We start from the raw sequence: 26,037 nt of genomic DNA, 5'->3' as shown, positions 1-26,037 counted from the left end.
ATGTCTAACTCAGCTGAAAGTTAGACCCCTTTGAAACCAGTGGGCATTTTTACATGCATTTCTAACATGGTGCTGGGTGCTTTTAATTTAGTGCTAATTTAAAAGTGCCTGTGTATCACATGTATCAGCAGCGCAGAGTAACCATGCTGAGAAAATGGTGGCGGTGAACTTTGAACTAATGCACATTGCACTTCGAACTAACACATGTTCACTGCCACCGTTTTCTCATCATGGAGGTGCTCTACGCCGCTGATACACGTGACGTGTGAAGCTGCCATAATTTATCAATTTACATGCTCCCACAGACTTGATTAATCGAGTCTGCTCTGACATGCTAGATTTCCAGCACAGTGGAGCAGGCTCCCTGCACATATGTAAGTGCTCTGTGAGACTAACTGAATGCTTAAAGTTAGGTTCTTTCTTAACTGCTTGACTGGGGCCAGTGAGATGTGCACAAAGCATTAATAAGAAAAAAAAACCTGTATTTTTTTCTTATACCGTTGCACATAATTCTTAACACATGGCAAGCCCCTTTATGCATAGGTCTTAGTCCTGGCAGCAGAGAAAGCTGTGGGAGAGGCTGTGCTGTGAGTCTTCTAAAATGATGTTCCTGAAATGGCTTGTTAAATAAGGGTGCCTGTAAAATCGATTAACCAGCTTTATTGTGAAGCCCTCTTTGTTTTCTCATTCACCACCTATATTTCTTCCTAATTCCTTGAGTTGCAATGAACAAACTGCAGATGTATTTCATATTTTGTTTGTAATTAAATATTGGGGGGCGGGTGCTTAAGTTTGAGCACAGCAGGCTGCACAGGCAGTTTGGGTTATCATTGGAGGTGGAAGTTATGTGCACAAATACTTTGAGCATCTATTAACAAATGCTTAGCCATGGTGAATTGCAATGAAACTTCTATAGAGATGCCTCTGAGCACTTAAGCCTCACTACAGTGAATGCACCACCAGTTCATGACCGAGCATTTAAGGATTAACTGGGCTCGTTTGTTTCAGGGAAATCTTTTTCTCTCTTTGTGTTTGACACTTAAATTCCTTGAGGCTTTATTCAAGAATTTAATTTTAATTACAGAATAATTACCTCTTAGATTTTCTTATTCTGTAAATAAAAAAAGGAAACGGAAGCATCAGATGGTTGTTGAAACAGAGCAGGAAGATTGTATTACTAGGCTTTGATTACTTGGTAAGGAGTCTTTTGAACTTAGTTTGCTGTCAGGGTTGACAGAGGTGTAGGCAGTGAGGCCTAGTGGTTCACAGTAGGATTTGAGTCAGGGGGTTTCCAAAAAATAACTGAAGTCAAAACCAAGTATCAGTTCAGTTTCCAGGAGGCTAAGTGGAGGTTGTGATCAGAGAAAGCAGTTGTGATCAGAGCCAGGAGATTAACTTCTGCAACAGCTCATCAAATTTCCCTCAGTGGGCCCCTTCACCTGGCTGGGCAGTCCTGTCTGGGATCAGGACAGGTACGCAGGTGAAACCAGGGCTGGGATCACGGGGCAGTGACAGTAGGGAGCCAGAGAAGAGCCACGGTCCACTCCCCGCACACCACTGCCTGTGGAACCAGTGCCTGCCCTAGGGATGTGTAGGCAGCGGATCGCGGCTTTGCTCTGGGTACGGCCCAGTGATCTCAGCTCTGACTCTGCCTGCCTGTCCTGCTCCCTGTCTACCTGTAGCCCTATCCCATCTGTGTGGTTGCCTGCCCTGCTCGCACAGGTCCTGCTCTAGGTAGTTGGTGTGGGGTGGATGGGCCAGGGTGCCTAAGCAGCGGGGCCAGGTCTGGCAGCAGCAGCCGGAAGGAGCCACCTCTGGGGTTGCTGGAAAATGGAGTCTGGCCACTGCATTGCCCCAGACCCGCTGTGCACCCCAGGGCCTGGGCTGCCTTCTGTCCTTGGGCTAGTGGGGCCAAGGGACCTGCTGCAGGCTGGACAAAATGCCTTGGTGGGTTGGGTTTGGTCTACAGGCTGTATTTTGCCCACCCGGGTATAAACAGATGTCTCCTCTGAGGTAGTCCTGACTCATTTCAGTTAAAACCCCAGACAAAAGAGGAGCCTCGCACAGCCCTTTACACACACACAGCCCTTCCAAGGAGCATTGCTGCTCCTCTGCCAGTAGGTGATCAGGGAGAGTACACAACCTGATGGGCTTGCCCCTGGAATTTTAATGGTAGTTAATTTGCATGAGCCCAGCCTTAGTTAACTACACAGCATTTGGGCCATGGGGGGGGGGGGGGGGGGGGGGGAGCAATGAGTGTTAGCACATTTTAGGATTTGTAGGATCCCAGGACAAGAGGCTTTGTCTTTACACCCCAGTAGGTGTCATCTCGCCTCCCTATCTTTTGTCTGACAGGAACAAGATTAATTGAGACAGCTGAATTTTTGTTGGACTTGCAACTTCATTCATAAGTGCTGCAATTTTTTTGGGAGTTGAAAGGTCTAGTTTGGGAACTGCTAGCTTGTTTTTAAAGGGACCTGTTCATGCCACTCTTCTGTGTTTTATTTCGGGCATCTAGTACAGGGGTTGACAATGTTTTGGAGGTGGAGGGTCACCTTATGGGGAGGCACCACCACCACAGCCACGGTCACTGTCAACACTACAGGTGCAGCATCTCCCTGCTGCTTGACCACCTGCCAAAATTTGCTTGCTGGATAAAATGGCTCAGTGGGATGTAGATTGCTGACATAGTACATGACATTTATGGGGTAAGACTGCTCAAAACTTGTCAGTAGTCTGGGAAATGAGGATACTTGAAATCCTTTACCATAAATGTGACTCAGATTCCATTTTGCTATGTAGGTAAGATGAAAGTTTGTTCTTTTATCTTATCTGCTATTACAAGTAATCAACTGACCTTGATCAAGCAAATATTATACCTTTTTAAAATGGGTATTGCAGGCAGAGGTGTGGGGACAGACTGAATCCTGAGGTAAATGAGCACAGATCTGTTTCAGTTCACAGAGCTGTGCCTGAGTTACAGCAGGGTTTAATTTTATTTGGTAAATATATTAAGAGAGGCTACTTGGTGGTGCTGGACCTTTTTTTTGTATTCTTGGTCCTTTGGCTCAGATCACGTGAAGTAATCTGCTCCAATATTTAGATTCATAATGCATAGCCTTGGACCTTATTCTAAGGTGTGATCTGCAGTTTCTTAGATAGTCTATTGGGACTGGTGTGCTTGCTAGGCCTGCGCTAAGTGGCTAGTATTTGCTTCGGATTCAGATTCGGCCGATTTCGAGGGACAGTAATTCGAATCACGGTCCCAGATCGATTTGGTCGAATCTGATTTTGGCAATTTGGCTCCTGTCAAATCTCTGAACCATGCAGGCCCAGCTCCTGGCACTTTTAAAGAAAAAAAAAAAAGTACCAACTCACCAGGTGCTGGGCTGGGGGGCAGTCACCACTGCCCCTTCACCCTAGCTCTGGCCCTTTTTAAGGGGGGGAAAAAAAAGCCCCCAAAAACCCGGTCTCACCAGCTCCTGCCTGGTGGGGGGCAATCCCCGCTGCCCCCCACTGCCCAGAACTGCGTGGGGGACTCTTCCATGAGCCCCCTGAGGCCACTGCAGGAGCTGGTGAGGCCTGGGGTTTTTTCACTTTTTTTTTCTTTTTCTTAAAGGCCTGGAGCTGGGGGAGCAGGGCAGGGTTGGGGGCAATGTTTCCTCTAAGGAGTAGCAGTCTGTGAGTGTGCCGCCTCAATCCAGCGTGGAACACTTATTGAAGGGGGCCAGGGCCTGGGGCTGGGGGCTGGGGCTGATGGGCTGGGGGCCTGGAACCAGGGGCTGGAGCTGGGGGCTGGCGTAGGCTCTGGCGGCTCTGGGGAAGTGCACCGCTCCCCTGCATCAGGGCAGGGGTGTGGAGCACTTCCCCGGAGCCAGCGGACCCCGCGCCAGCCCCCTGTCCCAGCCTCCATGCGTGCCTTGCCTCACCTTAGGGAGGAGCTGCTGCCTGCCCTGAGTGAAGCTCCGCCTGCTCCAGGACACTGCTCTGCTCCCCTGCTTGGCCTCAGGGGGCATGTCCTGCAGTGTCCCAGAGCCAGTGGAGCCTCACTCGGAGCAGGCAGCAGCTCCTTTCTAAGGTGAGGCGAGGCTGGGGTGGGGGGCTGGCACAGGCTCTGTTGGCTCTGGGGAAGTGCTCCATGCCCCGGCCCTGATGTGGGGAGTGGAGCATTTCCCTGGAGCTGCCGGAGCCCGTGCCAGGCTCCCACCCCAGCCTCTCCTGGTGTGCGGCCTTGAAAAGAATGTGTGCAGCCACACTCTTTTAGTTGTGTGCAGCTTCGCACGCACGCACCTTTAGAGGGAACCTTGGTTGGGGGGCTCGTGGCAAATCCCACCCCCCATGCAGTGGGGGGCAGCAGGGATCATCCCCTGCCTGGCAATACCTGGTGAGTTGGGGCTTTTTTCTAAAGCATTGGGAGCTGGGGTCGGGGAGGGGGGGCCTGGGGGAGCAGTTGTGGGGGGCTGGGGGAGAAGGCAGGGGATGGGGCCTGGCAGGGGTCCCCCCATGGTCCCCACCCCCTACTTACCAACTCCAAGTCTGGCTCCAGCTCCCTGCTGTAGCGGGCAGGGTGTGCCCAAATCATCAAAGCTCTCTGAATCTTTTCTGAAGATTTGGAGAGCTTTGAATCGATTTGAACCTTTTTATTGGTCTCCTGATTTGATTCAGATTTGGAGATTTGGCCACCGAATCGGGCCGAATCTCCTCCGAATCGAATCAGCACCCAAAGCTTTGCACAGCCCTAGTGCTTGCCCCTCCTTACACAGGACGGAGCAGTTGCTCATTCTAGCTGACTTCTTTGGTGCTGAAGAAAGTATATTGGAATGAAATATTGGTGAAGGCCATTAATTGTATGGTACTTCTGATTTAACTGAATTCAGTTAGAAATTAAGTTAATTTAATTAACAGATTTTTTTCATTTCTCAAAAATGTGTAAATAATTGTCCCCACCACCCATACAGTCCCCTGTCCGGAGGTACCTGTGATTTAAAATATTAGATGGGTCTTAATTCTGTAAATGTGTTAGTCATCCCTTTCAAAAGATCTTCTGACTCAGTAAGCACTCCACCTTGGAAGAATTCAGTCATAACAGTAAATATTCCTGTGTGCCTCCTTAATTATGGAAGCAAGGCCACTACTAAAAAAGGCAAATGTTCTTGTTGTAGTGTAATAATGATACTGTTCCCTGCAGTCTAACTGGACCTTTCTTTGAGTACAAATGAGGGGGAAAAACAATTTAACTCCTTTACTATACTTGTAGTAAAAGCCCCACAGATGCAGTACCTTTTTCAAGAATTCACTTGTAAAAAATAGAGCCCAGAAATTAAGTAGGTTCTATTTCTGTCTTAGAGGTAAAGTTTGCTCATTCAGAGGAAGTTTTTATATGCACATGCACACCACTCATCTGAATGTTTAGGCACCCTGACAGTTCCCGTCACTGTCATTAAGTACCAGCAAGTCAGACCTCACTATATGGGATCTTCCAATATCTGTCTCTATATCTGTATCTAGATAGATAGATATAGACCTTGTTCAGAGGAAGAGAGATTGCACTCTCAGACTCTCTCTCGATATATAGATATTGCAAGACCCCGCATAGCAAGGTCTGACTTGCTGGTACTTAATGACTGACTGGAACTGTCAGGGTGCCTAAACATTCAGATGAGTGATACCCAATTTATGGCTTGCAGAGAACATGGTGCTTGTGGAAAGCCTATGATGTTGCTTTTGGCCACAGGGAATGTAAACAAAATAAAGCTAAGATTGAGAGGGAGGGCACAGCAAGATGTTACCTGCAGTGCATTATTGTTGTACATGGGCCAGTGAAGATTGGGGACCATTTTAGATCCTTATGCCAGGCTCCCACTGTGGCAGGGAGTACTCAGTACTGAGTACTATACTCAGTACAGTAGCAGAAGCCATATAAGAACTTAAAGGAAGGAGCTTTACAAGACTGTGGTGCTACCATAATGGCAAACTTTTTTTTCCTCCTTCTGCATTTTTATGGGTCATAGTTTCATAGTTTCATAGTAGGAGGGACCTGAACAGATCATCTAGCCTGACCCCCTGCCACAGGCAGGAATGAATGCTGGGTTCACAAGACCCCAGACAGGTGATCATCCAACCTCCTCTTGAATTTGCCTAAGGTAGGGGCGAGGACCACCTCCCTGGGAAGTTGGTTCCAGATTTTGGCCACCCTAACTGCAAAATATTGGCTTTTGATCTCTAACCTAAACCTTTTCTCCATCAGCTTATTACCATTGTTCCTTGTCACCCCAGGTGGTGCTGGGGAGAAAAGGGCTTTGCCTATTTGCTGTTGATCCCCCCTGATGAGCTTGTAGGCAGCCACCAGGTCCCCCCTCAGCCTCCCCTTGCTGAGGCTGAACAGGTTGAGGTCCTTCAGTCTCTCCTTGTAGGGCCTGTCCTGCTGCCCTCTCACCAAGCGGGTGGCCCTCCTCTGAACCCTCTCCAGGCTGGCCACATCCCTTTTGAAGTGTGGCGTCCAGTACTGGATGCAGTACTCCAACTGTGGCCTGACCAAAGTCGCATAGAGGGGGAGTATCACCTCTCTGGACCGGCTTGAGATGCACCTTTGGATGCATGACAAGGTATGGTTGGCCTTGCTGGCTGTGGTCTGGCATTGGCGGCTTATGTTCATCTTGGAGTCAATAATGACTCCAAGATCCCTTTCTGCCTCTGTGCTTTCAAGAAGGGAACTCCCCAGCCTGTATGTATGCTGTGGATTCCTTCTCCCAAGGTGCAGCACCCTGCATTTGTCTACGTTGAACCCCGTCCTATTCTCATCTGCCCACTTTTGTAGTCTGTCTAAATCTAGTTGCAGCCTCTCTCTCCCTTCAAGTGTGTCTGTCCACCTCGCCCCACATCTTAGTGTCATCAGCAAACTTAGACAGCGTGCTTTCCACCCCCTCGTCCAAGTCGCTGATGAAGATGTTCAACAGTGCAGGCCCGAGGACCGAGCCCTGGGGTACCCCACTGCTCACATCTTGCCAGGTTGAGTACAACCCGTCCACCATTACTCTCTGGGTGCGCCTCATCAGCCAATTTGTTACCCATCCAACTGTGCAGGCATCAATGCCACAGTCACTTAATTTATTGATGAGGATGGGGTGAAAGACAGTGTCAAAGGCCTTCTTAAAGTCTAGAAAGACTACGTCCACAGCGACACCATCATCCAAGTTACTTGGTCATAAAAGGCAATCAGGTTGGTCTGGCAGGACCTGCCTTTGGTGAACCCATGCTGATTGCCCCTGAGCATGATCTCCCCTGCAGGCCCCCCACAGATATGCTCCTTGATGATCCTCTTCAAGAGCTTCCCAAGCACTGAGGTGAGGTTTTACAGGCCTGTAATTACTTGGGTCCTCCTTCCTCCCCTTCTTAAAAATAGGGACCACATTAGCCACATTCCAATCCCCTGGCACCTGGCCAGATGACCACAAATGCTCATACAGCCGGGCCAAAGGCTTCGCAATGACCCCTGCCAGCTCCCTCAACACCCTTGGGTGGAGGGCATCTGGACCTGCAGATTTAAAAATGTCTAGCCCTTCCAGAAGATCTCTAACTACATCTGCACTGACTGAAGGTTTGATAGAGCTATCCCCAAGATTGTCCCTACCTCTGGTAGGTGGGATATCCCGGTCCCTGTTCAGGAAAACAGAGGCAAAGAAACTGTTGAAATATCAGCTTTCTTGTCTGGCGTGGCCACCAGATTACCGTTTGTGTCATTATAGACATCCTTAGCCTGGAAGATTAGATGCTCTTGATTTGATTCTGTCCTTCCACCACTTTGACTTCAGAATAGTTACTTTTGACTTGTCATGGAGTAAACAATAGCAGAATTGGGCTATAGAATAAACACTTTGTGCCCATAAATAACATCTTTGCATCTTAGTCATTGATTGATAATAGCCATCTTGGGGATTAACTTGAACTGAAAATGACAGTTTTATGTTAGTGTTCCTTAAATTCCATTCTTGGTATAATGGAAACTTCATCCTGGGAACTGCTGTAGGAATTTGTGTGAAGTTTCATTCCAATGAATCTTAATTCTTATTGGTTGTTTCTTGCCTCGTGGTGCTGGGGGTGGGGGGGTGGGACTCAAACTGCTATACTAGATCAAGTGACAAAGATGCCAGAATGTATTTTACAGGTACTTCTTTGCAGCAATCCTCCACAACTAGGTTAGCTGGGTTACTAGGCTAGTTAGGACTCAGGCTGCCAACACAGCCTGTGAAGGAAGAAGGCAGGAGAGGGTGAATTAGGGATGCATAAATGAAGTGAGCTGTGGCTCTCAAAAGCTTTTGCATCTCTGATTCTGTTAGTTTATAAAGTGCATCTTTGCTATGCTTTTTGCCTGACTTCAGACTAACGAAAACTTTGCAGAAGGAAGAACCCTGAATAAATGGAGGAATGAATGGGCGCTTGTATGAAAACCTCAGTAACATAAAAGGTGAATAACATGTTCTGTGCAGCAGAAATTCATTTGTGGGATTCTGCAGCAGAGAATCTTGATGAATGCTGAGGATATAATTCACTCTCATTCTTGATACTGGCAGAAAACCAGGTTCTGCTTCAGAACTCTTTTTCTGAGGTCCAGAGCATCCTACAATAGCGGATACTCTGTGAGGCAACTACCACAAATGTAATTCTGACTTTAACATAACCAAAAAAATCCAGCGCTTTTAAGTTGAATTAGCCAGCCTCAAGTCCAGCAAATAAAATCAACTGAATCTAAGGACAGCTAATCTGAAACTTAAGCATGGCCATGCTTTTATTGTTGTTGCTTTTTTAATTTTAGTTCCTAGAGGTATTCTTTATTTGAAAAGAAGAGCACCATCATGTACCATTTTTAGGGAGTGTAAGAATTTGTAAATAGATGAGAAAATGAGTCAAACGGGAGAGATTCCATGGAGGCAGGATGTAGGGTAGTGATTCTCAAACAGTGCGCTGTGCAGTATTAGCAGTGTTAGGTGTGCAAAGACCTATACCAGAGATTTTGAGTAGGAATCCATTATGTCAAAAGCTTCTGACCTACAGTTGCAAAGTACTCAGACCACAATAGAATTTCTCTGTTATTTTTCTGTAGCTAAACAAAGAGTGAAAACCTAAGGGTTGGCTTTTTCTGAGCAGTGTCTTGAGTCTGAAAAGGCTGAGAAAAGGTGTAGGGCAGGGGTGTCTAAATTTATCTGACCCCATGGTTGGTAAGGAGCCAGTCTGCAGGCTGGATCAGGCCACAGAACCCCTTCCTTCTCTTCTACCCCATCCCCTCTCCCCACCCCTCAGCATGCCAGATCTACTGTGGGATCTGTGCTGTGCACAACGCACAAGCCAGAATCCACAATGGCACAGTACCTCCCAGGTGGTCCAAAACTGTTACATGTGGGACCCATGACTGCTGCATGTGATACTTCCAGATGCAGGGTGCAGTGTGGGTTCTGGGCTGGCTGGAGCAGGTGCTATGTGACAGGTATTCCTGGACCAGTGGGGGGTTAGCATCATATTTAGTTTGGATCCCAGAGCTGCTGGGATGCGCAGCACGTGTGGTACACATCCTAGGCCCTGCCAACAAAGGGTGGGCCAGTTCATGTGGATCAACTTAGACCAAGGGCCAGCACCAGAGGCTCTGTGGGCTGTATCTTTGACACTGCTTGTACAGAGGAAGAAGAGAAACATTACCATACATGAAGATTTAATAAACAGTTCACAGAAATGTTCTTGTTTTTTGTTTTTTTTAAGCAATACATATCTGCTATAATGTTCTGTCAGATGGCGAGCTTTTATTGATAAAATCCTGGCCTCATCAAACTCAGATTTATATTTTGCCACTGATTTTGTTGTAGCTCGGCTTTCATCATGGGTTTTTGGAGGAAAATCTCCAGGGCTGCTGGGCAAAGCTCAGTTTAATTCTGTAGGACTTTCATAAGCAGAATGATACTTATTTGTAAACTAAATGAAAATTAATTTTTGTGGCAACTTGGTGCCTTTTTAGGCCTGGACTCAGGCTAGGCCTTTTGTGTGGTAGTCTGTTATTTTTAAGTAGAGATATGAAACTTGAAGAAATGGATCCTTTCACTATTACCATAAATTATGGCTAGAGAGGGAGGCAGTCTTAGTTTAACTTGGCCACCACCCTTTTGAGAGATTGTGGGGAATCTTGCAATAAATGTAGACAAATATACAACCCGTGAATGTCGCACATCATATACAGACAAGGTTCCTTGGGTGAATTTGATATCTTTTATTAGACCAACCCAAATAGTTGGAGAAAAGTTATTAAGCAAGCTTTCGGGTTCAAAAACCCTTCATCAGGCTAAGGAAGTTTCAGCAGTTGGTGTGTGCTCTTCCTGGATGGAATGAAAAGTAAACAAGCCAGGGGCACATCATATACTTCACTTCCCGAATTACTCATCCAAAAATGTTTTTGTGTACTGACAAGTGGTTTACTAAGCTTAGTTATTTATTCTTACATAATTATGTAGTTGTACTAATTTATTTAGTTTTAGACTCTTTCCTCTACAGAAGGAAATGGCTATACTATGAACTTTGCTGTGGCAGAACTGTATAGACTTATTTGGAGCTCTGGTGGTGGTTTGAACTTTCTGTTGCACAGCAGAGAAACAGGAAAGGAGCTGTCACAAAGAAACATTGCATGGAAGTTTCGGTATAGTACATGCTTCCAGCAACTGGAGACCTATAGGAAGATTTTTAAACTCCCTCTTTTCCTGGTTACACTGACTGTTGAAACACTCATTTCATATAGATAGTGATTTGAAGATCATGCACCACATATTTAGCTGGACTTGAAGCAGGTGATAGCAATGCTAGCTGAGAGAGAAAATTGTCACAAGGATTTATCTGTCTAGTTGCATTTTTATATTTTAGGAAAATGGTTTGCTTGTGTGGTAGAAAGCCTGTCTTCTATGCAAATTTTTCTGAGGACAGAGGTGTTCTGTGACTGGAGCTACCTAGCAATAAGACTAAATGGGTCCTCTTTTTCTCGCTCACTCAGATACTGAGCAACCTGCAAACAAATCAACAGAAAAATGGAGACTCTCAAGTAAGCCACCTATCTTTTTGTATTCTTATGTATGTATTAAGTACACAGTTGAAGGGATTGTGTCTTTTTAATGACACTGCTAATTTATGTTTGAAGAATAGACTCACCAGTACCTTGTCCTCTAGCTAGCATGCCTTACCATTCTTTGGTGTCTCCTAGAGCTAGTCTTTTTGTGCTATGGATATCTAGAATCCTTTTCATCAATCATTTGTTTGAAAGATGATTAAAAAATTGACTATTTGGATCTAGTCATAAAGAAATATATAGCCATGAGGGTTAGAAACTTTCTGCAAAGATGAAAACTCAGGCTTTTCATGTAATCTTATTAATTGATGTGAGGAACTTTAAAAACAAAACAAAGCAAAACAAAATAGCCCCTTAAGACCGTAATATTGCAAGACTTGCTATAAGTCGCACGAGTTAACAATATTACAGCCATATTCCAGAGGCTTTGTTAAGGCTATAATCTGTCAAGTCTCTTTCAAACCTTTCAGTGGGTTGTAAGTTTTTTAGTACTTCTCTGCAGAGCTGTTTGCTGCGTGTTCGTCAGTGTGTTCTTGTGTATAGTACAAATTTCTACACTTAAGGGTGTTTGTATGCAAATACACAAACAGAATATACTGAAGAATTTCTTCAAGTATTATGGAAAACCAGAAGTAACTATCTTCCTTCTATCAACTGGTGGTGATAGTTTAATGTATTTCAATATCCTTAAGAAAGGAACAGCTACCTCGGAAGGGTTCAGTTAAAATGTTCAGTACTCATTAATGGTGTAGCATCATTACACCCAAGAAGTTCTCAAATCTTCTTGTCCTCATGATCCAAGTAGATTTCAAAGAGCACTTTGCCATACTCTTTCCTGCATTGTTGGATAGAACCTCTTGCAGCAGCTTAAATGTTGTTTCCAGTTAGTTCTCCCTGAAAGAATGCATTTTTTCTCTGCATACATGCTTGTCATTTTCATGCTTGATTATCCATCTTGTGCTAATGATCTTGCTGATCTGAGTTTTTCTTTAAATTGTCCTTTTTCTACATTTTTTCGCATCTAGTAATGGAGCTATTAATTTAAATCTGTCTGGAGGAGTATATTCAGGCGGAAATACTTCAGTAGTTTCTTTAAGTTACCATATTTTCTTACATATAACATGAACATCCTTCCCTCCTGCAAACCAGCTGGGGGAAATATGGGTGCATGTTGTATGCATGAAATACTGATCCCCAAGAGTTCTGGAGATTTGGCAGTGAGCCATTGCATTTATCACTGCCACCATTCCACTACTGCTAAATCTATGGACTCCTGCAGAGCCTCCTAGTAGTTTGACATGGCACTGCGTGCTGGATTGGACTGACTTGCAGGGTCAGTCAGCAGCTGGACCCATTGCTTGGCCCTAGCCTTGAAGATACCAGGTGCTAGGTACTTACTTGTACCCCAAGGTAAGAGCTTCTTCCTACCTGAAGATTCCCAAAACAGGGTGCATGTTATATCCAGTGATGTGCTAAAAGTGAGAGAATTTTTTGTGCTATGTTGAAGGTTGTTAACATAAAAACAGTTGTAACCATCTTCTGAAGGCCAAGTCTCTGCCTTAAGTTTTTTTTTTTTTTTTTTTTTGTTTTTTTTGGTTTTTTTTTTTTTTTTATAATAACTGCTTGTTCTCTGCCACTTCTGGGGTGTCAAAGAATTTTTGGATTTCTCAAGTAGTTTCTGTCGAAGAGTTCCTGAAGACCTGGAACTGACTCAGCTGATTATTGTGGCTATGTTTCTATGATAAGCATGACATCAACATCACTTGCAGTATCATCAGGCAACAGTGTAAAAGAACACTTTTCTTCTATTTCAGTAGCCAGTTTCACTCAATGGCATACTTGATTTTGAATAACTTCAGGAAATCATTTTTCTCTCTGTTCTGAGAATACCATAAATCTCTTCTACCTTGCCACTTAACAAATCTTGACAACATTAACATTTGACTTCAGATGAATTGTCTGTTTTCATTACTTAAGTCCATGCAATCACTTGTTTCTTACCACTTCCTTCCACTTCAGGCATGTTAAATCAGATGGTCATATACTGATGTTTAATCACTAAACACTAATCACCCTTTTGCAATATTGATCAACAGCTTTCACATATAATATAAATAGGATGAGTAATGGCCACTTAGTAAACACTAAGGAGTACAAAATAAGGCAAGTTAACCAGTTTTCTGTAGAACCTTATGCCTGCCCCACCTTCCAAAAGCTTCTTGATCCTAGCAAACAAAACTCCCTAGAAGTTGTTCTGCTCACTCCCCTCTTTGCAGCATTGAATGATACTTCATTCCAGCCACAGCTAATACCTCTTCCAACAACTGCCTGCCCCCATTCCCCTCTTTGCATCTCAGTTTCTAAACTTCCTTAGTGTGTTTCTAATAGTAATCTCATCAGTTGTATCCTCTTGAGGATACAACTCATGCCAGTCATATATAGTAATGTGTAACGAAAACATTTTGAAACATGAGATGCACAAGTTTAAAAAAAACTGGGGAAAACCATGGTGGGTGGGTGTGTATTGTGTGGATTTAGAGTTATGACTTCTGTCTGGGGTAGGAGATGCAGTTACTGCACTGTCTTGCTATCCAGTGTGACCTTTTCTCTAATTTTTTTGTCTGACTTTTCATATCCTGTTTTCTTCCAAATTAGACGAGAGAGCATACTAAAGAGCTGCTGACTTCTGCTGGTATCTGCAAGATTAGAAGCTTTCTCTGTACCATGTCATTTGTTTAGTTTGTGTCTGTTGAGTCTCTTCTGTGAATTTGAAGAAACTTGCCTTGCTTTTATCATTTTTTATACTAAAAATAAAGTCCAGGTACCACTTAAATAACACCTCAAAACTTGACATACATTTTGAAGAGGCTGCACGTTGGGTAAGGAAACAGGAAATCAGGTTTGGACCCCTTTGCGTTGGGCCTGGGTATATGCTCTGATGATGCAGAATAACCCGCTAGGGAAAGAGCATGAATAAATGTAGTTTGAGGGGGAGATTCACATTTCAAACTAGACCATGTTTATGAACTTGGGAATTCTTCATTCAATATTTCAGTTCCAAGTGTAAAAATGAGAAGAGTGAGATTTCTCTAAATTTATCACTTTTTTTTCTTTGTTTTTTTGGGAAGGTATCTGCATACTTTTCAAATCTATTTACTTGTTAGTGAAGCTGCTTGAGGCAACTGAAATATATTGTATTAATTACTCTTCTGAAAATATGCTTGGTGCAGTGGTTTGCACTGTCAAAGATCATCAGGTCAAACTTTTCATGTCTCTGTCTCTGTTCTAACTCCAGGTTTACACTGAGTTTGTTGCCAAATGTAACATATTGAGCAGTGATAGTGAGATATAAGCAGACATCCTAAGTAGAATTGCCAAAGCTGTTGTTGAGGCTGGGTGAAAAGAGACTTAAATGACACTCCTGATTCGAAGAGGAGTTGAAGACGTGCTGAAACAGCTTTTATCTAATGTTTAGGCATTTTACATTAATGGGCCTGACTGTTAGGGGAAAAAAATAGTGTAGTTCTAAGGAAACACAGCTAGCTCTGAATATAGCACTCCAGCAACGAGTTCCTACAGTATTTCATTGCTTCTGTGGTAGAAGAATGACATATACAGGGTCCTGAAACATGATTTCTTACCCCTCTTTCCTATCCAGTGATGCTTCTGGCCTAGCCAACTTGGTCATAATGCCCATCCCTTAGGAAATCAGTCAGGGAATTGGAGAGATGCTGCTCTGTAAATCAAACTCAGGCAACATAGGGAAATCTGGGCTGTTTTGAAAACCAAGAGAATGAAAGATCTTGAAAATTATTATTAGTTGGAGGAGGAGGAGTAATAAATTCATTAGGTGTAGTAAACTGGCTTGTGGACTGGTTCCTCAGCTGCGGGATGCACATGTCTTCATGGAACCTTGTTTTGTTTGTCTGTTGTACACTGGTTTGGCAATAGCAAGTGTCTCTTTTCTTACATTCAAGAATTTAAAAAATCACTAGGTGAGTGAACTGCTCCCCTACAGGGCCCTTTAGTTATGGCCAGCTCAGCTGGGGCCTTGGGGAGTGCAGCAAGCTGCCTCCCTCCCAGTGATCTCATGCAGGTAGTAGAGAGCCAGCCTCCGCTTAAACATTCCATAGGGAGTGCCCGGAGTCTGGGTGTCAGCACTTCTTGAGTGCAGTAGGGTACATGAACACTGCTGTTAATGCTCATTATCTAAGATAAGGCATGGCTTTGAGCTCCATTTTGCAGCTGGAGGGCTATAATCTAGAAGGAAGAAACTCTGCTGAAGTACCCTGTATACTCTGCTTCCTGCTAATAAGCATATTGCCACAACACATCTGGTGCCATTGTTTGGCCTGTCCCAAAGGTAATCCATCTGGTTGCTTCTGCTTTAGCAGGGCATCTTCTTCTTGAGCCATAAATAAGTACCTAATTTTTAGGTCTGTTATTTTTTTTTCTCCAATATATACTGCTTGCACTGACAGATCTTTTAGTAATTAATTAATGAACATTTGTGTAGAACCCAGGAATTGTGCCTGATGTTTTAGGAAGGATAAAGACTTGGATGGGGCATATGCAGAGATGTGAGCAGTTTAACAGCCCTTGATGAGAGTCAGGAGCCATTGGAAGCTGGGATTTTTCCCTGTGCGTCTTTGAAACGCTTCAGCCTCCTTGCTGAACTTACGCAGGAACAATAAGGCATGTCACAGGAAAGATGACGTTCAGCAGCAAGCAAAGAAACTTTAAACAAAATAAGGTTAGGAGGTTGCTTGGCTTTGTAAGATGTGTGTGGCCTTTTCTGTATTCTAGGTCCCTCCCATCTTATTTTATTAGACTAGCATTAAGTTGAAAGAACTACTTAGTCTGGAGAAGAGAAGACTAAGGAGGGTTCTGGAGAAGAGAAGACTAAGGAGGGTTCGAGTTGGATTTTATAAGTCTTCAAATACCTGAGGGGCGATCACAGGGAAGATGGAGATAGGGGACAGGAGGAAGAGCAATGGCCTTAAGTTGCAGCTGAGGAAATTTAGGTTGCAGATTAGGAGGAACTTTTTGACTCTGAAGGCAGTCGAGTACAGCAGCAGACTACCATGAGAACTTGTGGAATCTCCATCTCTGGAAATTTTCAAGAGCTGGTTAGATTGATACTTGACTGTGAAGGTTTAGTTTGGGATGATCCTGACTTGAGCAGGGGCTTGGATTAGATAACCTGGTGCAGTTCCTTGCAGCCTGATTTTCCTATGATCCTGCAAGAGAACATATGGAGTTAAATAACTTGCTATAACACTGAGACAAAAATTAAAGTGGAGTACCTCCTTTACATTGGTGCAGAGAGTACTTATCTTGAAGTAAGCTGCTTTCTGATGCTGAGATGTTTGCTATTGAAGAGATGGATTCCACCTAATGTATTGCTTTTGTATGGGCCTGATCTGTTACTCTCCTGAGTGTTGGTTATGGAAGCTCACAAAACTGTATTTCATTAAAGCCTACAGAAGCACTTGAAAAACAGCAAGCTAGACAGCTTTTCAAACCATTCATCAGCATGCTTGCTTTCCCATTTCAGGTTGGGTGGGTGAAACAATATTAAATATTGAGCAAAAAAGATCCTACATTAAATAAACAGTTAGAGGAAAAATCAGTGCATACCCATTAGCTTTTGTCAGTTCTTCTTTATTTCTATTTTTATTTGTCACTCCTAATGGATTTAGCTCAACCTACTCCATCTCACCCTTCTGTATGGGCTATTAACCCTTTCCCCTTGAAATTCACTCAGTGGCTCATTTTACCGCTAGCGTACTAGTAGACCAAAAATGACCTTCTAGCCTTTGACACGGATACAAATGTTGAATAATTTTTTTGAATCTCTGTTGGGTGAAAGGTTGCATTTCAGACTGCTGCTAGGACTGCATATGTCCTACAACCTAGTGATTTAAAAGAAAGGTACTTCAAGGAAATGTCTAGTCTTTTGGGGTTTTTTTTATTTCTTTGGGTTTGTGGGATGTGGTTTTGTGTGTAGAAAAATCCTGAAGCTAGAAATGACATTAAGGACATCAAATGACCAATATTTATGTGTGTGACATTTGTAATCTTTGATATGATGTTTGGATGACCCACTGAATTAGGCATGGGTTGGAGGTATATGTAAAATCTTCTTGATCCTTTGCCAGTAATGCTTGACCTTTTGGCACTTAACCTTTTTCGTTTGCTTTAATTTCCTATTCTTTAAAGTAGAGTAATTTATTGTGTGTGTGATTTCTATCTGTAGGTGGGAAGTGTGCCATATTAATGCTATGTATTGATCTCCTTAGGACTTTCATTGGTGTTTCTGGGGTGCAGACAGAAGTGCAGATCCCTTCTAACTGAGAACACTTAGCAAGAAAATGTTATGAGTTGCAACCATCCCTCGGACCAAACAGAAATTCAGTGCTGGTTCCAGGGGGGAGGGGAATCTAGCTGCTGACTACCAGGCTGCAGCTAGTTTCCCATAGCAATGGCCCTTCCTCTCCAGCCTGTCCATTTCAGAGTGGGAGGAGGAAAGGGAGCAGAGGGAGCTTATTCTAGGGGTTCCCCAGCTAGCGCTCGAGGTGGGGTGGGTGTATTGGAGCCTCCCACCTCACCCTCCCCAACCTCCAGCTGGGGCTGAAAACCCCTCACACCAAACTCTCTCCCCTCCCTGTTCCCCCTCCCATTCTGAAAACAGCTGGAGGCTGGCAGGCAGTGCAGACACAAGTTACAGTATACATTTTGTTTTGAAATGTCATCATCTGATCCCTCCTACAATGAGGGTCAGACTTTCATCCAATCAGCTACTTTTGAAGCTGTATGCAGTCATGCATTTTTGTGTTTGGTCACAGATATAAATTGCTTTCTGTGGCCAGATCAGGTGAAAATTGTCACTTCTGTCTGCGCCCTTGGGGTGCCTATTCACAACTTCCAGCATGTTGGAGTAGACTTGATTAATTGAGATTGCTGGAGCATGGCCATTGCTCTCATGCAGCAGCTTCCTAGATCTCGTGTATCAGTGTCCCTGTGCTTAAAAATGGTGGTGGGGCACTTGAACTAAAGCTCATTAAATGGGAGGGGGGAATGAGCTTTATTTCAAGCACCCCTGCCATCATTTTTAAACTTGAGGAAGCTGCTGCACGAGAGCTGCTCTAATTAAATCTCCACCCCTCACTCCCTGGAGCAAGTGTAAAAATGCCCTTGGTGACCAGTACTGTTTTTGTTGTCTTTGGACTTTTGTCCTCCCCCTCTATCTGTATCATTTGTTCTTTTGCAGGTAAATACTAGGCTTTTTGCATCAGGGGCACTTTTCTTTTGTATTTGTATTGCTCCTAGCAGCGTGAGGGTCATACATTTATGACTGGGTCTGGGTACTAGAATATTATGGAGGACTCGATACCTTGTAAAAAAGTGAGATGTCATTCAAAAGCAATTATAAAATTGCATTTTTCTCAGGTTTTTTGTAAAATTACCATAGGAGAATCTGAAAACTATGTATGTATTGCATATCGTCTTAACAAAAAGACATTCACAGCATAAACTCCAGTGTTATGAGAGATGGTGCAGCATCTACTGACTAAGCCTATAGAAGGAGTCGCATTTGATTTCCTCTCTGACTAGCAGGCATATGATCTGATGCGGTAGATCCTCCATAGTGTCTAGAAGAGTGGTGCAAAATGTTTTGGCTCCATGGACCAGACTGAATAGCACAGGTATGGTCTGTGGGCTGCACTGGACCCTGTGCATCAGGCTCTCTGCTACCTTTTTGCACCTGGATTGGGGTCCTGTGCCACCTGCCCAGCCTCTGCACACCAGGATTGCCCAGCCTGTGTTTCATGGTGCCTGCCTTAGCTGGTCTGAGATCGGCGCTGAATGCAGTGTTCACAGGTGATGTGTGCAGTGCAGGTCCTGGAATGGCTGGAGCAGGCACTGCATGCGCCACAGTCTTGGAGTTGCTGGGACAGGCTCTGTATGCAGTGCAGTCCAGCTGGGGTAGCAGCCATGTGTAGCATGGCTGCCACTCTGGCCAGACTGCACCCCCCACTGCATCTGCTCTGGGATCTGGGCCATATACAGAGCAGGTCCCAGACTGGCTGCTGCAGCCCCTGAATCAGGTATACTGAGGCAGGGAGAAAGGGAGGGGTCAATGGGCACAATCTGGCCTATGAACTGGCCCCATATCATGGCCCAGATGAGTTTGCTATCCCTGGTCTATATAATCTACCAGTCTTTGAGAGCAGCAATTAGCTGATTGTCAGTTTCAGGCCTATGACCCAACGGGTTCACTCTGGGTTGTGGGCACCTGGCTTTCCCTGCTGCTTCATCTGAGGGGCGTGAGCTAGTCTTACCTGGTGCTGTAGTTCTGATAACCACCAGTTTAGGCCAATACAGAGTTGCCTTTGGCTTAATAATGCGTTTCACTACACTAGTGGGCAGTCACTCAGATCACGTTACTTCTTCCTGCAAAGGACGGAGTGTACATCTGAGCACACATTGTTACCTCTGTTTATCTGTAGAAGGATAATCAAGAGCTATGGAATGCCCTTTCATGCAAGAGTGTGCAGAGTTAAAGATAGAATCTAGGTTTCCTGACTTACAGTGATCTGGTAATTAAAATGAATCATTGTAGCAGTGTTTCTCCATTAGTTCACCCATATGTTTATTAAGATATTTCACTGTCATGAAAGGTGTAAGGGAGGTGGGGAGAAGGAAGCAACAAGCATGGAATCCATGACTGGCAGCTGTGGCTTATGAATTAATGGCCCTCATTTTTCTCAGAATAACGTTTTTCTCTTTCAGGGATATCTGATACTCCAGGCTCCTTGAGCTTTGATTGCAGTGTATTGCTCAGTATCTCCCAGGATTAAACCCATGCTTTTGAAAAGCAAATGAACATTGCTTGTATTACAAGGGTCATGTTTAACTAGTCAGAAGCCTTTTTTTTTTACTTTGTCCTTGTAACTGAGATATGACATGGCAGTTTGCAGAGAGAGAATTCAAAATAGAGGAGGAAAAGAGTTTGTTTTTTAGTTTCTTTTTAAATGCAAATAGTTCATATACTTTATTTTTTAATGTATATCAGTCTGACATAGGAACAGTAGCAAACTTTGATCTAAATTTGGAGGCAGCTTCTGAGATGTCAGAGTTCATAGGTTTGGGCTTTTGATGTGAGATTTTATAAAAATTAAATGCTCACCATGCAGTTGTTGCCATCATTAAAATTGCTGTAAAGAACTATTGTGTAGCACTTTAAAAATGCACATATAGAATTTCACTTTTTTGCCTTAGAAATGCTTTAAGGGAGTGTAGAGAATCTATGCTCAGACTGCATGAATGGTTATTTGTAATTTTTATGTGGGATTTCAGTGGATGTAAGGAATGTGTTTTATAATAATAGCAATTGTTGGCAGTGGGTTTGTTTTTCTTTTCCTAAGAATTCCCTAACAGTTGTATTTTTTAACAAACTAGTCTGATGTCCTATTTCACTTTTTTTGTAGTTTATTTCACTTTTATAACACAAACAGACCTCAGCTTTAAGGTGCATAGCTGTCTTAGAACACGGGTTGCTACTGTCAATGCCACCTGGGTATTTGGTCTTATCTGAAGAAACAATTGCACAAAAATGAAGCTACTTGTTAAATTTGATTCTCTGAATTGACAACTCAGCATATCGGTGAACAGAGATGATCAACAGAGTTCTGTAACAGCACTGAATGGCACAAGCTTGCTAATATTTAACACCCATTTGGGAAGGGTCAGGCTTATCTATTTGGTGAATGCCAAAGCTCTAACTTATGGTTTACAATTTTTTATAATACAGTCTTCCTCCTTTGATATCAGCATACTGTAGCTTATTACCAAGTTATTGTGCCCCAAATTTGCAGCTGAACAACTTTTCCACCCCACACAAACATTTAAATGAAAAACTTGAACTCTTATTTAGTGTTTTTTTTTAGTATCTAATGCTTGGCTTTCAAGGTAAGGTGGTGCTAAAATGAGGGAGAGGTGGCTGAAGGGAAAAGTGAAGTGCAGTTTTCTCAGCCTCATGTCCTTGAGAATGAATAGAACAGAGCTAGCCTTTCAGAGTGGAGTTCATCGTTGCACAAGTTCCCTTTGTATATGGAAAAGCCTCTTTGCCCTTGGCAACCCCTGGGTGTTGCAGTGCTGATTCAACAAGACATAAATGGTCACAGTAGGTTTGATTTGTTGAATTCTGTGACTGTGAGCTGCTTATTTCCAGTAGTGCCTGTTACTAAATTTGCAAATCTCCAGGAATAGCAGCAGGTTGAGTGAAAGAAGTATAATCCATGTTGTATTGCAAAATGAATTAGAAAAGCTACTCGCCAATATTCTTGGCTCAGTAAGAATGAATGCATTATTTAAGCAAGTGTTCCTTCCCTATAGTGCATTTCTAGGAGATTACTGCATGCCTCAGGTGTGTTGTGAGGCTGCAGGCAATATGTCTGAAACCATTCACAAGTGCAGTTTTCCCCAAACTGCACTGCCTGGAATGATTCGTTGATCTTATGAAATAAATGTCTAAAGTGGGAGAGGAGAAACTTGCATCAGGAAGAATTATTGAAATTAGTTTGCCAAGCTTGGGAATCAGCTAGAAATCTCCATTTTATCCTAGGTTTCTAACTTCAGAAATTTAGGATGAAATTGAAATTACACACGCACACCCCCTTGTAGCTAGATCTAGATATGTATGATTACATATTAACTCCAATGATCACTGGCTGGCAAATCCAGAAATTGCAGCTACCTAACTTTACTACAATGCTCTACACCCCAGCATTCTCTTGGGGAGCTATTAAATTTATACTCGTTCTTATGGTAGCTGCAATACAGCCAGTGTCCCTGAAGTAAAAGGATCCAACTATGACCCCATTTTAAAACTCAGAATGTTGAACAGACTTCTCTGGTGGCTTCATTATTGCACGACAAGTCCAAATGTGCTCCTAAGTACCACATGTACTGCCAGAATGTTCACAGTTGGATGCCTAAAGTCAACGGGCGTACTGCTTATTGACATCTCCTGAAAAGCAGGCTGTTTATTTGATACCTAAATGTTGGCTTTGGTAGTTTAAGTGCAGCTACCCAAATTTGAAAACTTTTGTTTTTATTCTCTTGTGCATAATTTTTGGCTGGACAAAGGCGATTATCTTTGCAGAATTATGATCCTGGCCATATTATCTCAAATCTTCATTATAAATCCTCCTGTGATGACTGCTTACCGTTATCATCCAGACATCTTGGGATTTATTCTGACTTGGACGAATGGCTCATTAGACCTTGGACCAAGTGAAACCTCTCAGTCTTGGAACATATGAGAAAATTTCAGATGTGGCTGTGGTGGCTCTTAGGCTACAATTTGTCCACTAGAATGCTGATCTGAGGATTGGACTGGGCTGGGGGGTTGTTGTTGGGTTTTTTTGTTTGTTTGTTTGGAACATTTTGATTGAGTAGAATCATGCTGCAAAATGCATATATACCAGCTCACATTGTTGCCTGTTTCTGAACTTTATCACTTGTCTTGTGGTGTTTGGTGAGTTTTTTTTCCTTGAAATCTTAAACTCTGAAGTAATGAATATACTATAATTTTGGCCTTCATTTACAAAAAGTCTAGATTTTGTAAGGCAAGGATGCAACAAGGTGGAAGGAGACTGGGCAGGACTATAGGAGACAGGCCCTTGAAGCCTGTGGAACCAGAGAGTGAGAGCAAGAGAGACTAACTTTTTGTAGTGGAGAAGGTTAAGCTTGAAAATTGTGAACCTCTTATGATTCAAAAGGCAGAATGTAAATAAAGAATCCTAATGTAGTTTTAGGAACTCATTGCTGCCCTCCCTCCTACTTTCCAGCAGGGGAGAAAATAGGGAGAAAGCAGGAATTATTTTGTTTTGAACACTTGGGGATGTCCATACTGAGCTTGAAGTTAGGTCTTATAGCATTCTCCTGAGCTTTACTTCACCCACCCACCCTCTCTGAAGATCTATTCTCTTAACAACTGAGTCCTCCTGAATAACAGGACGCTTCTTTTCCTACACCTCTGCCTCATTCAGGCATAGGTCTGTACTAGTTAAACTGGGGCATGCTTCTCCCCAGGACTAAGACTGGTGAGGCCATACCTGGAGTACCGTCAAGTTTTGGGCCCTCCATTACAGAAAGGATGTGGACAGATTGGAGAGAGTCCAGCGGAGGGCAAATGGTTAGGGGGCTACAGGACATGACTTATGAGGAGAGGCTGGTCTTATTTAATCTAGAGAAGACTGAGAGGGGATTCAGTAGCAGCCTTCAGGTACCTGAAGGGAGGTTCTGAAGAGGATGGAGCTAGACTCCTCTGAGGGGTGGCAGATGACAAAACAAGGAGCAATGGTTTCAAGTTGCAGCAAGGGAAGTTGAGGTTAGATAATAGGATAAACTTTCTCACTTGGAGCGTAGTAAAACCCTGGAACAGGTTACCCAGAGAGGTTGTAGAATCTCCATCCTTGGAAGTTTTCAAGACGTGGGTAGGCAAAGCATTGGTTGGGATGATCTAGTTGGGGATGGTCCTGCTTTGAGCAGGGGATAGGACTAGATGACCTCCTGAGGTCCCTTCCAACCCTAATATTCTATGCTTCTGTGACTTCTGAAACACCAAAGTGCCCTCCCCTCCCCCCCGCAGCAGTTGTGTTTTGAAGCTGTAATCTATTAATTTCCAGCTATTATTATTGTCCCAGGATTTCAGAGTGAAGTAATTACTGCACCCTAGGCTCTGTCTATTAAAAAAGAAAAAAGAAAAAAAGCTGTGTGGATGCTCCTTAATTTGCACAAATCTCTGAGGTAGAGATGCTGATAGCTCTGTTTTACAAGTGGAATACCTATGGAAGTGAACTTTCCAAAAGCCAGGTGGTGTGTCAGTGGGGATCGTGTTCCAGGTGATCTAGAAATTTTTTAATCACTACACTTTACATATTGAGGTGCCAGAAGGAGGTGGAAGCTGGCATGTGGAAGGGAGATACTTCAAGATAACATCTTACATTAGCTGTTAGATGCTTATGTGCAACAGTTGCTTGTAGTTTATTTGTATGTCTCTCAGAATTGTTTGTTTTCTCCCTTGATCCCTGGTATGTGAGAACCACACAAAATTCTACTCAGTTCCATACATGCAAACTTACTACAGGGTATAAAGGCAAAGCTATGTCGTGTTGGGAGTATGTTTTTATTTGGATTGCACACTAACTTCATTGGAAAGGAGGTTTGACTTAATAGCACAGCATAGCCAAAGGAAACTAAAAATAACAGCATTTTAGGTTAAACTACAGCATTTTATATCTTTTGGGTAGATACTACGTTGTATCAATTACTGCCAGATACTTTGCCATGGTGATATGTAAAGCACATGTGTCTTCAAGATGGTTCAAAGAGAAATTTCTTGCCTTTTGTCCTTCTCTGTCTCATTTTTGGGGACGTGGGTGAAAACCTTGGTGCGTATACATTTGCTGGTTCGCGTTCTAATTAGAACATGTCAGAACAGCCTCAATTAATTGAGTCGGCTCCGTGTTCTAATTGGAAAGCTCCAGCGTGGCCTCATCGTCATGTGTATAAGCCCTGTGGGTTTGAAAATTGCCACTTGGGCGCTTTATCTAAACCTTGTTGAATGAGGTTTAGATAAAGCATCCCACAGCCATTTTTAAACCTGTGGGGCTTAATATAGGTGATGGTGAGGCATTTTAATTAGAGCAGCTCTCCAGAAACTGCACTGATTAACCCTCCACCCTCAAGCATGTGTATAGGCAGCCTTGTGTCTTGCTACTCAAAAACATATTTTTACTGGTTGATGTCATGGAAGTGTCATTCAGTTAGTAATGGTCATACAGTTTGAGCTAGCTACAGGAAGGAGCCATTACACAATATATTTCCACAAAGTACACTGTGGGGTCTACCTTAACTCCTTGCATTTCTTAGTCAAATTGGGTGCATTTATATGTGCAGTTAATGTGACGTGATGAACTCTGGAGCTTTCTGGGCTGGAGTACACTGTGCCTAGGTGCAGAATTTACACTTATGCCTGGAACAGCAGCACTTTGAGCCAGAGTGGAGCAGGCTCAGGCTGGCAGCAAGCTCAGAGGGTCAGTCCTGTGCTCCATATGACAGCATTGGGCAGTGGAGGGGATGTCTGGGGCATGAGAGTACTAAATGTACAGAGTTGTGGTTAGGCAGCAGGCAGGGATCAGTGTATATACATGCATTTCAGTGCACTAAATCAGTGGTTCTCAGCCTTCTTCACACCAGGACCTATTAGCATAAATATCATCTCTCTCTCTCTCTCTCTCTTCCCCACCCCCTTTGGCTCCTGCATCTGGCCCCCTCTCTGGCTCCTGGGGCTGCTCTCGCAATGCTGCATACTTGCCATGCCCCTAGCTGCGTGGTGGCTCCATGTAGTGCACAGGGAAACCCTGCGATTCCCCGTAACCCTTTACAATGTTCTTGTGACCCACTTAGCCCTGACAGTACTATCTTACGGCATAGTTAATTAGCTTACTGTGTCCTAATACTGGTGCATGTGTTGAACTGTGATGCTTTCCTAATGCTAATTAGTCTACTCCAGAGCAAAGCGTACATGTATATCAGGGGTGGGCAATTTTTTCGGGTGGAGGGCCGCTTACTGAGTTTTGGCAAGCCATCGAGGGCTGCATGACAGGCAGCCAGGGGCAAATAAACATTAATTTTCTAAATTTTTTTAGGGGCCCCACAGACGTGATAGAGTGGCCTGGTGGGTTACATCCGGCCTGTGGGCTGCATTTTCATAGATTTCATAGACATTAGGGCTGGAAGGGACCTCGGAAGATCATCGAGTCCAGCCCCCCGCCCAAAGGGCAGGACGTCAGCTGGGGTCATAGATTCATAGATTCATAGATGTTAGGGTCGGAAGGGACCTCAATAGATCATCAAGTCCGACCCCC

The 26,037-nt window shown here is 43.7% G+C and overlaps 1 protein-coding gene and 1 long non-coding RNA gene across 10 annotated transcripts in view; one reads left to right on the top strand and one right to left on the bottom strand.

The window, feature by feature from the left end:
- The window catches only part of FOXN3 (forkhead box N3), a 324,200-nt gene that overhangs the window by 126,222 nt on the left and 171,941 nt on the right, over positions 1–26,037 (top strand). For 7 of the 9 annotated variants that reach the window (XM_019481681.2, XM_019481679.2, XM_019481682.2 and 4 more), the window contains exon 3: positions 11,024–11,071. The exons of the other annotated variants lie outside the window; for them this stretch is intronic. In XM_019481681.2, coding sequence (XP_019337226.1) covers positions 11,024–11,071 — 48 coding nt within the window. The remainder of the gene's footprint in view (positions 1–11,023; positions 11,072–26,037) is intronic. 9 annotated transcript variants of the gene reach the window in all.
- LOC109281698 (uncharacterized) overlaps positions 16,064–26,037 on the bottom strand; it is a 30,195-nt gene continuing 20,221 nt past the window's right edge. Inside the window, exon 4 of the long non-coding RNA XR_002088462.2 lies at positions 16,064–16,335. This is a non-coding gene — a long non-coding RNA (uncharacterized LOC109281698). The remainder of the gene's footprint in view (positions 16,336–26,037) is intronic.

This window comes from Alligator mississippiensis, chromosome 2 (assembly GCF_030867095.1).
Source record: "Alligator mississippiensis isolate rAllMis1 chromosome 2, rAllMis1, whole genome shotgun sequence".
In the NCBI taxonomy this organism is placed as follows: Eukaryota; Metazoa; Chordata; order Crocodylia; family Alligatoridae; genus Alligator; species Alligator mississippiensis.
This window is presented reverse-complemented; position numbering and strand designations above follow the sequence as displayed.